Source organism: Anolis sagrei, chromosome 1 (assembly GCF_037176765.1).
Source record: "Anolis sagrei isolate rAnoSag1 chromosome 1, rAnoSag1.mat, whole genome shotgun sequence".
NCBI classification, from domain to species: domain Eukaryota; kingdom Metazoa; phylum Chordata; class Lepidosauria; order Squamata; family Dactyloidae; genus Anolis; species Anolis sagrei.
Genome location: NC_090021.1, coordinates 172854442 through 172870491, shown reverse-complemented (window position 1 = coordinate 172870491; position 16050 = coordinate 172854442). Strand labels below are relative to the sequence as shown.

At 39.4% G+C, this 16050-nt stretch overlaps 1 protein-coding gene across 8 annotated transcripts in view; it reads left to right on the top strand.

The window, feature by feature from the left end:
- IKZF2 (IKAROS family zinc finger 2) overlaps positions 1-14103 on the top strand; it is a 130236-nt gene extending 116133 nt beyond the window's left edge. For 6 of the 8 annotated variants that reach the window (XM_060781262.2, XM_060781302.2, XM_060781284.2 and 3 more), the window contains 2 exons: positions 5425-5568; positions 12187-14103. In XM_060781262.2, the coding sequence (XP_060637245.2) occupies positions 5425-5568; positions 12187-12899 (857 nt within the window). In that variant the 3' untranslated portion in view covers positions 12900-14103. The remainder of the gene's footprint in view (positions 1-5424; positions 5569-12186) is intronic. The other 2 variants (XM_060781313.2, XM_060781293.2) reach the window with 1 other exon arrangement.
- Positions 14104-16050: the final 1947 nt, after the last annotated feature.

Here is a 16050-nt window from a genome sequence, read left to right as displayed (position 1 = left end):
AATTGTGGGGGTTGAAGTCCACCACACCTGGAGAGCCGAAGGTTCCCCATGCCTGGATTAGATAGATATGTGGGAGCTGCCAGTTCAAGGCAGAGGAAAGGGTTAGTAACCTTGTAGCCTTCAGCCATTTCCCTGTTCAAAATGTTCCCATCTTACTGGCTTTCTGCCTGTGGGAGGAAAAGATTCAAAACAGGTAGAGGTAAGTAAGAAAGGTGTTGTGATTAACGCTGGGAAACCATCTCCTTTATTTCCCTTCCAAACACAGGTCACAGTGTGTATTTTTCATTTTTTTTCCTTCTGGGGTAGAGAAGTGGCTATGTTGCTGTTTGACCAGTAGGCCATGCTTTATGGCGACCTCTAAGATCCCTGGTCATTAACAGCCCTTCTAAGATCTTGCATACTGGGGGCTGTGGTTTCATAAATTGAATCAATCTAACTGTAATTCAGTCTCTCTCTCTTCCTACCACCTTTTGTTTTGTGAGGCATTTCTGTCTTCTCCAGTGAGTTATGTCATCTCATGACTTATCCAGATTATGATAGTCTCAGTTTTGTTATTTTGGCTTCTAGAGAAACTTCAGGCCTGGTTTGCCATTCATTTGTCTTCTTGGGAGTCCATAGTATCTGTAGAATTCTCTTCAGGTACCACATTTCAAGCTTTCTTAATTGTCCAGCTATCAAAATTTATTTATTTATTTATTTATTTATTTATTGTATTTATATACCACTTTTCTAACCCCTAGGGGGACTCAAAGCAGTTAGGGCAGCGTTTCTCAACCTGGGGGTCAGCACCCCTTGGGGGGGTCGTGAGCGGGTGTCAGAGGGGTCGCCAAAGAGCATCGAAAGCTCAGTATTTTCTGTTGGTCATGGGGTAGTGTGTCCACAGTGCTTTCTGGATGTAGGTGAACTACAACTCCCAAACTCAAGGTCAATGCCCACCAAACCCTTCCAGTATTTTCTGTTGGTCATGAGAGTTCTGTGTGCCAAGTTTGGTTCAATTCCATTTAATTGATGGAGTTCAGAGTGCTCTTTGATTGTAGGTGAACTATAAATCCCAGCAACTACAACTCCCAAATGTCAAAGTCTATTTTATCCAAACTCCACCAGTGTTTGCATTTGGGCATAGTGGGTATTCGTGCCAAGTTTGGTCCAGATCCATCATTGAGTCCACAGTGCTCTGTGGAAATAGGTGAACTACAACTCCAGAACCCAAGGTCAATGCCGAGAAAACACTTCCAGTATTTTCTGTTGGTCATGGGAGATGGGTGTGCCAAGTTTGGTTTCATTCCATTGTTGGTGGAGTTCAGAATGCTCTTTCATTATAGGTGAACTATAAATCCAAGCAACTACCACTCCCAAGTGACAAAATCAATGCCCCTCCAACCCCACCAGTATTCAAATTAGAGCTTATTAGGTATTTGGTCCAGTGAATGAAAATACATCCTGCAGATCAGATATTTACATTACAATTCATAATGGGAGCAAAATAACAGTTATGAAGTAGCAACAAAAATAATGTTATGGTTGGGAGTCACTACAACAGGAGGAACTGTAATAAGGGGTCACGGCATTAGGAAGGTTGAGAAACACTGGGTTAGGGGAACTGAAAGCATACATAGAAATCACATACATAGAAATCGGAAATACTTCAGCCTGTGCTATTCTGGCCTTGTTTTGAATTATGCATATTTATACTTCAGGATCTTATCCAATTCTTCATAGCTAACTTGAGCCTAGCAAAAGAGATTTTAAATAGCAAATGAGATGCAATAGGGGTAAGGCTTTCCTTCTTCCAGATACTCTTCTATTATCATCACAAGCTTTTGATAGCTGTTTTGCATTTAAAATAAGCAAACAATTTGGGTTTTCTTCTTAGATCTGACTTATTGCCTCAGCCTCCTTCTTTAAACTTCAGTGGCTGGTTCTGAGGAAACCTTACACTTTCTTAAGAAATTTCATCACTTGTAACACGGAAATAGTGTTTGCATTTCTCACAGGATTATCATGGTGATGAGAATAATAAAATTATAAAGAACTATGCTTTAAAAAATATGCTAATTTATATATTTATATTTCGATACCATTGTAAATACATGGCGATTTATATATGGGAATATGGGAAAATTGTGCCTTTTGGAAAAAAATCTGCTGCTAGATTTTTTTTTTTTACATCTGCTTTCAAAACAGGTGTGAGCAGAGTTTGTATGGCCATGCACTTCAGGAGCATCATTGATCCCTTGAGTTTTCTGCCTCTTTAGCTGCAACATCAGCCTCTATAAGTCCCTTCCTATCTGCCTGCTGTATTCTGTTTAACATAATGGGTTACCTCCCGTATCCTAAGTAAAGGATAAATATGAAGCTGGGACTGTTCAAGGAATGTTGATCAGCATGTCCCATGCTTCTGAATGTAGTTGTTACGGGTGGGAGAAATCTCCTATACATTTTCAAGGTAAAAGAGACCATATTATGAGAACTGTGTTGTTGTTTTGAGCCTTCAGTTGGGAGAATAAGTAACCAAATATAAAGGAAACAACAAAATAAATACAGTGGGTTGTTGTAGGTTTTTTCGGGCTGTATGGCCATGGTCTAGAGGCATTCTCTCCAGATGTTTCGCCTGCATCTATGGCAAGCATCCTCAGAGGTAGTGAGGTCCTACCTCTGTCGAAACGTCAGGAGAGAATGCCTCTAGACCATGGCCATACAGCCCGAAAAAACCTACAACAACCCAGTGATTCCGGCCATGAAAGCCTTCGACAAAATAAATACATTCAGCACTTTCAGTTACAGTCGCTGTTTTGTTTCACTAGTTATCTACTCCATCTTACCTGCACTTTACATCTACTCCATCTTACCTGCACAGGTTCTTACCTGCACTTTACAGAACAGATTCACACATTTGTCATTATAGTGTGCTTTTACTGCTCATGTGAGTCTTTTTCAAACATTAAACCTGCATATATTACCAAGTTCCAAGGAAGAATATTCATTTGAGGTAGCTAGAGCCCAGTTATGGTCACTTTGCCCTTGCCCATCCTGCAGAAATGAATCAAAAAGCAGCAGTGTATCAACAGGGAAATAAAAATCTCTTAATATCCTGAGTAGTATGGAGCCAGCAGTGTTTCTTGGCATGAGGACAGCTCTGGGACATATACAATTTCTCTATTAATATCTGTGAAATGGTGGCTGATATGCTATATCATTTCCCCAAAAAATGGAACAGGAAAAATGAATCATTTTCAGTGCTTCATTATGTGTGTATGTGTGTTGTGTGTGTGTTTATGAAGAATGTTAACTGCCTGGGGTTCCTGTGAGGAAGAGCAAACTATCAATCAAATCCAATTAATGAATAAATAATAAATGTGGTATGAGTGAGGTTGTGTAGACGGGGGATTTATGTCTTTTCAGTTTAATGCCTGCAGAGTGTTTTTACCTATGAAATTATAGGCGTGGAGGGCTCTTTCCATTCAGTTGGGAATGGTTGTTTTCTAGATTTCCGATCATGCTGTGAGCACCTCTAAAGTTTCCAGTTGCTCATGAATACAGCCCATTCAATCATTTGAATGAATGCACATGGATGCTTGAGGAGCTTGGTACTATGGTAATGTTCCTTCCACCTTCCCATCACATTAATTTACCTTGGGCAGAAGTCTAAATATGGACATTTCCACTTTTTAGGGTGGAAGAAAAGTTTAATTAACTCTCTCACTGCTCCCTCCCTTTCCCTCTCTCTCCTTTTCTTTCACTTCCCTCTTATTCCCCATCCTTCTCTCTATGAACTCCCACCCACATCATACCTTTGTCAGAGTTTTGCTTTATAATTTGTAAGCATTCCAGGAAAAACTTATTGGGATATATTGTCGAAGGCTTTCATGGCTGGACTCACTGGGTTGTTGTAGGTTTTTTCGGGCTATATGGTCATGTTCTAGAGGCATTCTCTCCTGAGGTTTCTATTCTGATGTACTACTTCTGAGGATGCTTGCCATAGATGCAGGCGAAACGTCAGGAGAGAATGCCTCTAGAAGATGGCCATATAACCCGGAAAAAAACCTACAACAACCCATCTTATTGGGATGTTCTAGGGCTCACAGCCCCTCTGCCTTCAGTGTAGTGATGATGTATGCAACCACTGTGGAGCAATGTTGTGGATAGTGGAAGAGGTGACACCAACTGAAGCAAGGAATAAAAAGGATCTGGTATTCTATTATGGAAGATTGTTTTGTTTTTGTTTTTTTACTTTAAATAGGATTCTTTTGTTTTAATGATTTTATCTCTGATCATCACCACACTATTTTTAAGCTCCGTGTACCACTATACATAATTGATATATAGTTATCCCCCATTTGATTCATGCTTTAGCAAGAATATCCTGGGAATTCCTGCTAAAACCATGCAGATTATTCTCGTGAATCACTTATGCAATCCTAACTCATGAAAAAAATTTTAAGGTTGACAGTAAGACGGTTGAAGCTGTTGTGAATTATTATTATTAATTTTAGCCCACTTTTATCCTTGTGATTGAGACATAAAGTGGTTCACAGCAGTTTTAAAAAATCCAATTGTAAATCCCCAGTATATGAAAATTAAAAGATACAAATTGGTTAAAAATCACCGAAAACACACACACACACAAAACAGTTAACATCCTTAAAATACCATAGAGCAATCTCCTGACTTTCTTTTAACCCTCCTAGATCACTCTTAATGAATGTAAATCCCTCTCAAAGATATTGGAAACCATTTATGACTATCCTGCTCCTGGCCCAACTTTGTACCAGTTTAGTAGCTGTTTCTTTGGCCTGGGAGAAATTTGAATCCGGCATAATCTGGCTCCCCTCTCCCTCTGTCGCTTCTCCTTCTCTTTCCCTCTGCTCCATTTCTTGGCTCTTCTGCCAACTGATCTCAGCCAGCAGAACTGTTGACTGCCAAATTTTTCTGCAGGCTGATCTCTGACATCAGACAGCAGAAGGTGGGTGCGCTGGCATGAAGACAGCTGGCACAGAGGCCTCTGTCTCTTCCTAATTCCGTATTGCCGGTGCATCTTTGATTTAGGATTGCACTGTTGTATTGTTAATCTATTCAGCAACTTGTAGACATGTTATTCACTTATTAGTAGCTTTTGACCTGTTCTAACAGTCCCAAATTCTTATCTTTCTCCAACTCTTTCTATAAGAAAGTGTGACTCCTTCTCCTTGCTGCATCTCAGCCTTCACATACAAGGAGCGAATGCCCCAGCCATAGGTGTACCAGCCAAAGACAGAGAGCCTCACTGAATGACTCTCACAAAGTTCCTAGCACTGCTATAAACACTCATTGACTGCTTACAGTTTGCAAGCCTCACAATGCTGACTATTTCATTTATTTATTTAATCAGATTTCTGTTGGAAGTGTAGGTAGATCTATCTGATTTGGCTTTCTGGTTTTATATAGTACCTACTATGGAAGATTGTAAGGATCAAGAACCTGGGATGGACAACAATATTACTCTGGTGCCTTTTGAAAGACCTGCTGTTATAGAGAAGCTGACAAGCAACATGGGAAAGCGTAAAAGCTCCACCCCACAGAAGTTTGTGGGTAAGCTTCAGATGAGCACTTTTGTTGTTTGAAGTAAACAGGATAGCTTACTGTTAAATCCTATACATGTTCTAATTTAGGATTGGTACTCTTAGAAGGGAGGGAAGTGAAAAGGGAGGAATTGCGGGAGGGCTAGAAACAAGTGTGGCCACTACAGTTCATTGTGACCTGCATTGTAGAATCCAATAAGCGCTGAAAACTAAAGATAGCCAGGCATTTTATCCCCCATGAAGATAACTTTGAAAATCTGGGGACAATAAATTATACTAGATCATTTGGAGAATTCTTCCTATTGTACCAGTTGGGATACTTTTTAAAACAATGTAGTCTATATTTAATATTGTGTATTTCTGTAGTCTTTGTTGTGCAACACATTATTGAAAAGAGATGTCTGTGTATGTGCCTTCAAGTCATCTGTTGACTTACGGTGACCCCATAATATTGTTTCTTTAATGTTTCCAGAGCTATCATTGAAATTTTCTACGCATAGAAAGATGTTTTTTCATACTTCCTTTGATCTACAAGTGTTGTCAAATGGTCTAGTTAGTGCTTTGTGTGTATTTGTTAATTTTAGTTTCAGTAACTAAAAGATCTGAGGCTGCTGCCAAGACATGATGACCTCTCTATGAGTCAGCGCTTGGATTATTTCCTCCTTTTTCACTATAATTCCCAGAATCTCCCAACCAGCATATTATTATTATTATTATTATTATTATTATTATTATTATTATCATCATCATAGGCAGTTTTACTGGGTGATTATTGAAGTTATAGTTTCAAAACCATATCTTGTTTAAGTTCTACTACTTTTCTTGATATAAAAAAATATAAGACGTCCAAGAATAATAATAAAAAGAATCAAGGAAATGCTGTTAATGGAAGCTGGTAGAGAAAAACTAGCAAATCTGTGGGAGTCAGGTGAAAACTAGTAAATCAATAAAATTTAGTTTGGAATAGGAATCAATTCAATTAGCTATTGGACCATTCACATGTTTGAAATAATTGCAGAAAGTTTGTTTAAATATTTCTGTCTTGTCGAAGGCTTTCATGGCCGGAATCATTGGGTTGTTGTAGGTTTCTCCGGGCTATATGGCCATGTTCTGGAGGCAATTTTTCTCCTGACGTTTCGCCTGCATCTATGGCAAGCATCCTCAGAGGTAGTGAGATCTGTTGGAAGTAGGAAAGGTCTGTTGGAAGCCATTGAAATCCACAAGCATGTGGACAATTTCAACAGAAAGGAAGAAACCATGAAAATGAACAAAATCTGGCTACTAGTATTAAAAAACTCAAAAATTACAACAGCAAAACAACAGAGGGGAAACAAAAATCACTCTCAACAAAAGATTCCCCCCAGGCACTTCCAAGCCATTGAATGCTAATCAAGGTGATCAGCTGAAACATTCACAGCTAGCCCCAGCAGACAAAAGTCCTTTGTCTCACCCTGGTCATTCCACAGATATATAAACCCATTTTTTCCTACTTCCAACAGACCTCACTACCTCTGAGGATGTTTGCCATAGATGCAGGCGAAACGTCAGTAGAAAAATTGCCTCCAGAACATGGCCATATAGCCCGGAAAAACCTACAACAACCCACTTCTGTCTTGTTCTGTTTTGGAGACCTCAGAGCAAGGCAGTGGCTCAGTTAAGAAAAGTAAAAACCAACATTAAGCAACAACAATTCAACATAAAACCAAAAAGGAAACAAACAAGCCAAATTGGGAGTAGCAGTATAAAAGTTGAATAAATAAATAAATAAATAAATACCAGTAAGTTAGTACAGAGACAGAAAAGAAGAAGAGATGAAAAATTCTCTATTTTTTGTGGTATCAAGAACAGCCAAACACATGAAAATATTTCGTACATCTTAAAATTCAGGAAAATGGGGGAACATGTTGGATATTGGAAGGGAAGTATAGCATATTCTTATACTAGTATAGGGTGCACTTTATTAATTACTAATATACTATTTTACTGTGGAAAGTAATTGTAAAATGGGGACTTAATTAAATAGGCAATTAAAACATACTAATTTTACATAAGATCTTATGTGCTGCTGTACTGAAAGTTGGCATTCAATTTATGATATGTGGAGTGTGTCACACAAATTGTCCCTTTCTGGATGGAGTCCATGAGATGTTTGACCAGACTCTCTCCAAAATGTGTCTCCTGCCCTCCAGCAGCTAAAGCCCCGAAAAAGGCCACGCTGTTTTTAACGGCTGTGAAGCAATAACAATAATCATGAAGCTGCTCAGGGCTCCCAGGGGAAGGAAAAAGGAGGTGCTTTCTATCCTTATCTGCATTTTTTCTGCTCTTCAAGTCAAGACCAACTGCTTCTTTGTCATCTCAGTTTCTCCCCTCCATTCTGCTGGGACAAATCAGGAAAGAACAGTGTGGGTTCTATTTGCTTGATGAAACATCTGGGTTGAAAACTGCTTGAATGTATATGTTCATATGGATGATCATTGTTGCCTGCATTTTAGGACTCCTGTATGGTTTCTGATGATCCGAGTTCCCTGAAGACTGCTACTAAAAATGTGTTGCCACACCAACACAACACACTTCGTTGAACTTGAACTTGAATGTTGTTGTTCATTCGTTCAGTCACTTCCAACTCTTTGTGACCTCATGAACCAGCCCACACCAGAGCTCCCTGTTGGCCATCACCACCCCCAGCTCCTTCAAGGTCAAACTTGAATAGATCATAACAAATTTATTTATTTATATTTATTTGTTATTTACATTATTTATATACTGCTTTTCTCACCCCTAGAGGGACTCAAATTATTTCATTTTATCTATTTGTCTATTTTTTAAAATCCATATCTTCCCTTCTTTTCTTTTCTTAAAATAATACAACATACATAGTGAATCACATAATAAAACTTGGGCAGGATCAAAAGTCAGAAAATGAAATACAGCAAAAAACAACTCAGAGGAATGAGATGTGTCCCCCTTTGGAGGGTTCTAGGGGTCCAAATGACCACATTTAGGAAAAAAGGCAAAATATGAATTACATAAATACATTGCAAAACAGAGTGGAACCAGTTTCTTTGACCACAGCTACTTTACTTTTTATATAACCTCTGTGCTCATGTTTGGGCTTTATCTCGCTTTCTTCCTTTTTTCAGTGTTACAACACTGAACATGCATGCTTGTGTACACACACACTGTGGAATGTCTGACTTTCCCACATGAAAGGCGAGTGTGCTAATGCACAAGTCAAGCAGCCTTGGTTGGAAGTGGGTTGCGATTGCCCATGTGGGTGTTCTTGACCAAAGGGTCTAACTTGCTGATAGTATGGCTTTTGAAATGAACATTTAAATCTCAGATATACTTGCTGGTATTTAAATGATGTAAGATAGAAAGTGAATCCTGATGGCAGTCTCGTGTGATAATTAATTATATGAGTGGTTGCTGACCTTTTTGTTTCATTGTATTTACTAAAATCTTACTTTTACTTAAGAACATCTTTCATTGAGCAACATAGTGGGTCCAAATTTCAGATCTATTTTTGCAAAGCTTTTGCCTCTTCTTTTCTCAGAGTTCTTACCTTAATCTGGGGCCACATCAGCAACATCTAGTCCAGTGGTTCTCAACCTGGGGTCCCCAGATGTTTTTGGCCTTCAACTCCCAGAAATCCTAACAGCTGGTAAACTGGCTGGGATTTCTGGGAGTTGTAGGCCAAAAACATCTGGGGACCCCAGGTTGAGAACCACTGATCTAGTCCATTCTCTATCAGGACAGTGTGAGACAATCCAGAACCACAAGGACAAAATCCATAGTTTAGTTCCTCCTTAGACCAGCTGTATTTCGGTTTTTCATGCTTGGAGGCAGGGAGGAGTTGCTGCAGGATGGTATGCAGTGTGACCCTCGGATTTTCACAACATTTTGATATAAAAGCATTTCAGTTCTTGCTCTCTCAACATAATTAAGCACTCAACCTAAGACTAGGTATGTATGGGTAATAATTTTATTGTATCCTTGCAGTAAGCTGGTCCATTTTACATCACTGTTTCCATTTTATAGATGGGAAATAGATCCAGATATGCTGAGAGATTGCATATGATTCAGTGACATTTTTATGTTCAAATGGGAATGGGGAAGCATACCCAAACTGAAGCAGGTCTCCTATCCACCACAGCAGAGGACTCAGGACAACCTACTTGTCATTTGTGAGGGTTGCTACAAATTGCCACCATTGTAGTATTTCCAAAATGGCATCATGATAATTATGAGAAAGTCTATGGACTTTTCATAGATTATCTGTTTTCCCCCAATTATGTTTATCTTGTCTTGCACTTACTGTATTTCCTTTGATTATATTATTCAGCTTCAGAAAACCAGTAAAGATCTATCATTTGTTCTTTATTTTCGGGACAATCAAACTAAGAAATAGTGAAATGCTATGATCTCATCACTTCATCAGAAAGACTTTAAACAGAATTGAATTCAACCCCATTATGACAAGCTAGCAAACAATGCATTCAATCTGGATTTCTGGAAATCCAGATTGCTTTAACATAAAGGTGAGCAGAAGCCTGTGTGCTTCTTATCTGGAGCTTGACATCAGGTGGCATTATGAACTGAGCCATCTCAATGCAATGGGTAAAATTTCAGAACAAAGTCATTTCCACAAGGCAGGGAAAAGTTGGAATAAACTACCAAACACCAAGTATTTGATAAATCCAAATGAAACAAACAGTGCTCAACTTTTGTCACAATGCAAGTTGTCCTGAATTTTTTTCTGTACAGTAAAGTTGTATGTTTGCATGCTTGCAGTTGAGTAAAATTCTTCCACTAACTATATTAACATATTAACACCAGCCACAGTTTTAGCAATGCATATCTTTTCATTGATACTATCTTTACACATTTTTTTTCTATTGTGGAAGAAGGTCATTTAGGTAGAGAACTAAAACAAAAATCTCCATTGCAGTATTTCAACGGCTCCTCTATGTCAGTATGTATCTGTCCAAAATACCAAAGGCACTTAGATAATGGTAGACATTGAACGTAATGACCTTCAGCTCCACCCTCTTTTTTACATAGTAATATATATTGTGTACAAAATATGGTAAACCAAGCTCATCATGTTTGTAGTTTCTCCTACACAGTACCCCCCCCCCCCCCCACACACACACACACTCTGCAGGGGTGTAGATACAGGGCAGAAAGATTAGTGTCTTGATCCAGAGTAAGAATTCTAGCTCCTAAATTATTTGTTCTTTATTCCGCAAATTCCTAACATTTCAGTAAGTTAACATTTCATTTGAGAATTTGGAAGTGTAATGATTCTAAATTAAAGAACAAAACAAAAAGGCCAAGGCAATGTGAATATAGCTAAGAAAAGTGAACAAGTTGGGATTGATTGTTGATGTCCCACTCTCTTCAATGCTAGAAATTTCAGAATGGAAATAACATTTCATAAGGGGGCAGGAAACTTCTCATTTGGGGAAGGATGGAGTGCTCATGTCCTGTCTCCGAGGTGAATATTCCTTTGGTTGAAGGGCACCTCTATGGCTGCAGATGAAACTTCATCTCAGAGTGGAAGGGGAGGAGGGAGGTATTTCCCAGATGGCATCCCATGATATGGTTAGCTGCATTTCAGACAGGTTGCTTTAGTTAAAGAGCAAGTCAGGTAGTACTTTGTAGTAGTGTTCAATGAGATAACTGTTGTATTGTGTTTAAACATTAAAAATAAAAGCAATCCAATAGCACCCTTGAGACTAACTGGGAAAAAGACATAAAGGTTCGTGGATACGCTCCATTTTATTCTGAATCTGAAGAAGTAACTGACTCAGTGAAAGCTTGTGGCAGAATTTTCTGTTTCCAGGATGGTTTCTGAGGTGCTACTGGATTTTCTGAATATTCCAGTTACTATCACAATATAGAAAATACAGTCCACCTCCACTTTTCCATTACAGAAGTCCTTAATTAAATAATAGCACTTTTTCTTGATTTTAAGTTTTGTTATTTTCACTTTGCACTCCAGGCTGGGTTCCATATTAGAAAAATTCATATGCACATGTAAAAAAAAATGCCATGTGCCTTCTGGAGTACCTGAAAATAGAAATTCCTAATCCACAGTTTAGGTGTTTTGTGAAAATAGGTATAGATAGCTGGTTGTGGGTGTATGTGTATAATAGTTATCTAAAATAAATATTAACACAAATACTCATATTTGTAAATGTGGAGTGAGCATTAGCTCCCTTTAGTATGTGAACAAAAAGAAACTGAAATGTTGCTGCATTACTATCTTTGTGGACCCACCAAATTACTTCAATAGCTGTGGAGTCACAAGAATTGAATGTTATGAATTTCATAGTGTTAAATCAAATGGAAATAAATTGGAATCAATTGGTTAATAGTCCACATCTGCTAATGTATTAAATTTCCTGCTGAAGCATGCAATTCTGTGAATGTGTATTTGAAGTTAGTCCCATTAAACTCATTGGGGCTTGCTTTTGAGTTTGCATATATGGGATGGTGGGTATCATAGAGGGGTTACTAAATAGATATCCCTATGTTATTGCTGTTGTTGTTCCAAAATAGATACCTATATTATCTTTCCCTATAGGTGATTTTATTTTTATTTTTACTGTTTTTATCAATGCAGGAGAGAAGCTGATGAGATATGGCTATCCAGATATTCATTTTGATGCGAGCTTACCTTACGAGAGAGATGCTGAGCTGATGCAAACTCACATGATGGACCAAGCGATCAACAATGCAATCTCTTACCTTGGGGCAGAAGGACTACATCACATGCCAAGCACAATTGCTGATGTGGCCCCTGTCATAAGCTCAGCTTATGCTCAGGTCTACAACTCTAACAGAATAGAAAGGCCCATGAGCCGAGAAACTACTGACAGCAATGAAAACAACATGGATGGTCCCATCTCCCTCATCAGACCAAAGAGCCAACCCCAGGAAAGAGAGGCTTCTCCCAGCAATAGCTGCCTGGATTCCTCTGACTCAGAGAGCAGCCATGAAGACCACCAGTCCTTCCAAGGAAACCCTGCCTTAAATCCCAAAAGGAAGCCAAGCCCCGCTTACATGAAGGATGACTCCAAGGCTTTGGATGTCACAAAAGCATCTAAGGGCTCTTTAAAGGATATCTACAAGGTCTTCAATGGCGAAGGAGAACAGATAAGGGCCTTTAAGTGTGAGCATTGCCGGGTCCTCTTCCTAGACCATGTCATGTACACCATCCACATGGGGTGTCATGGCTACCGGGACCCATTAGAGTGCAACATTTGTGGCTACCACAGCCAGGACCGCTATGAGTTCTCCTCACACATTGTTCGAGGGGAGCATACGTTCCACTAGGCCTTCTCTTCCAAAGGGGACTCTGAGTTAAAAAAAAAAAGCAAACAAAACACTTCACATGAAGAAATACTGCACTTACAATCCCACTTTTCCTCAGACGTTGACACACCTTTTGTCGTTGTTGTTGCTCTTACTTTTTGAAAAAAAATGTTGTAATTTTTGTTGTTAACCTTATTTTGTGTATCCACTCTCACTTGGCACCAGTGGTGAGATAAGAAGGAAGGAAAGGAAGGGACCAGAGAGTAGTTCTGTTTGTTCTTGCCGTCATTGTCTTTGATTTTTGCTCTGAAAACTGGTGTTAACTTTTTAGTGGGAACCGAAAGGCAGTCCGTTTCTGTCACAATATTTTTTTCTGTACATTTTGTCATACTGCAGGTACTTCTGAACTCCGCTAGGTGCTCTAACATCTAACAGCAAATTGTCATCTTTTGACAGGTTAATGATTTCAGGTAGATACATTTCAGAGAAAAAGCCCTTTCAAATATGTAGATAAATTTTGGGTGACCGTCTGTTAGGGTGAATTTTTATTTTGCAAAATTTTCCAGTTGGGGAGGGAAGGAGCAATGGTGAGGGAGATCTCATATAAAGCTAACCCATATTCTGTAGATGTAGAAGCAGAAGCAAATAACAATATTCACTCAGACATTACTGAGTGAGCTACCTTCCTGGGAGCTGTGTTGTTTTTCTGCGATATAAGTGTTTATGTGTAATACTGAATCATATAATAGAAACTTGATTTTACATATGAAATGACATCTTCGGGACATTGGAAGTCCTTTTATCTCATTTTTACTTATTCTAATATGCACTTTTTAAAAAAGAAAAAAAGAATTACTGGACTGCTGGTATGCTCTTTTATCATCAATATTGATTTCCTAGCTTTATACAGGCACTCGGCCTTAATTAGGTAGACTCTATGTACAAAGAAAAACCTTTTCAAATATAGTTGGTTTTGGGAATTGGATTCTAAGTATGTTTACTTAGAAGTAAGCTACACATAGGCTCTTCTACACTGGCACAATAATGCAGCTTGAAACTAATTTGAGAGGAACTGTTTTTGCTGGGGACGGGGGGTGGGGGGTTAGATTGACAGGTCCAGAACTGGTTGATTGCATGAACCATGAAACCTGGCTCTGCAGGGATTTCTATTTTCCAATTTCTGGGAGAGGTGCATACCAGTGCGTCAGAGGCATAGGAGATTTTTTTTAAAAAGGGAAAGCAACAGCTAGGAGCAGAGGTAATCACTTACCCCTCCCAGGGAGTTAGTTAGCCCTCTGCTAGTATTTTCGGCATTCCCATCATCCCAAATTCTGCAAAGCACTTCATCAATAGGTATCTGCAGTGACTTCAGCATTGTGTGGAGCCTATTTTGCCCTGGGACCTGGGATATATTGAGATTTGCTATAGCACATTAAGGGAGACTTTCCTTCAACATTATTTAATGTGTTTTATACCCATTAATCCATGCTGCAGTGTACATTTTTGGTGTGCATTTTGTGGCTGTCAGAATTTCAAGTAATCTTGGAGTTGCATTAAATGGTCAATGCAGATGGAGCCTTGCAACCTCATCAGACGGGGCTTTTTCCAGCAGCATATGCCAGTTGAGTCCTAGCCGATCCACAGAGCCCACTGGCTCTCATCAAACAACGCACAGGACCTTCCGGTAGGGCTCCGTGGGTCATCTAGAGTGGAGCTGGCATATGCCACTGCCATGGCAACACCCAAGGCTTCTTGTGTTGCACAGGAAGCAATGGGGGAAGCTGCACAGTTGACGCTTCCTCCCATGGGATCAAATTCCTTCTTGATCTGGGTAGATCAGGAATGAAGCCTTGTCCTCTAAATCCTTCCAGGTACGGCAGCTTCCCAGAACCAGTAGCAGCAATGGGTACTCCTTGCGAGGCATGGGGCAACAGGTTCCCCATGCTACCAGATTCGCCATGATGCATGGCAATTCCAGCAACCCGTATGACAAGGTCGTAGATCCTGTTTGTGTTTACTTCCTAGTAATTGTGCTTTCTTTAGAAATACAGAGTTGATGCGACAAAGTCTACTGTTTTTGAATTTCAGAGATACAAATAACAAATGAAGTTTAATTGTGAAAGATCTAGTTTGTCATTTTATTTCTGCAGCATTAATCACCTAGCAGCCATCTAAGAGAGCACCAAAGCTTGGTCTTCTGCTAGTTCATTCTTTGGATTCACTTATGCAATCCTGATCTTTCAACAGTGGTCAATGATTCAAGGTTGTTACTCCAAATCAACAGTTCTTGTTTACATAGTCAGGAATATCCACGAAGTGTAAGAGCTCCTTTGCATATGCCATTTTTTGGGGTGGGGGAAATATTGGTGTGGGTAACCAACATGTACATTAGGCTTGTGCATGGATTCAGTTTGTTCAGTTCCTTTTGGCCAGTCTGACTTGTTTGGCTGGCCATGACCGTAAGGGCTCAGCTGCCTTATTTTATTTTTTGTTTTTGTTTTGGCCAAAATGGTCCACATAGCTACTGGGCATGGCTTCTTCCTCAAACCCAGGCTCCCTTGAAGGGAAGAAAGGAAAGGAGCCCAGGAATGGAAAAGGGAGCCTTGTAAATTCCCAATTGCCACCAATTGGCCAGATCTTTGGACTGGATGGCCCATGAGGTCTCTTCCAATTCTTTGATTCTATGCTTAGCCAAAAACAGATTTTCCTATCAGCTGATTTTTGGGAGGCTCCTGAAAATGGATCTGGGTACCCAACAAAATTTGGATACCAGAAACGGATTGCTCTCGATCCGAATTGCACAAGCCTAGTGTACATGGGCAAAAACATTCAAAAGAAACTTGTTTTGTTCCATACACACTTTTGAAACCACACTGCATGGCAACTTCCAAATATATATGCATAGCAAAAGAGACAGTTGCTTTATGCAGAATGATATACGTAAAGATAAATGTTTTTACCAAACTCCTGAGGAAATGGGTCATGTCTGAAGCAGCCTTTGGTCTCATATATGCTCACATATACCATGTTTGCAATCTTGGGTCACAGCCTCAGATAACTTTACCTGAATGATTGGGGAATTCTGCTCCTGGTTGCTTACCAGAAATAATGACCCCTTATTGTTTACATGATCACTTACTCCAAGATGAAATAAAACTGAGCCGAGAGCCCT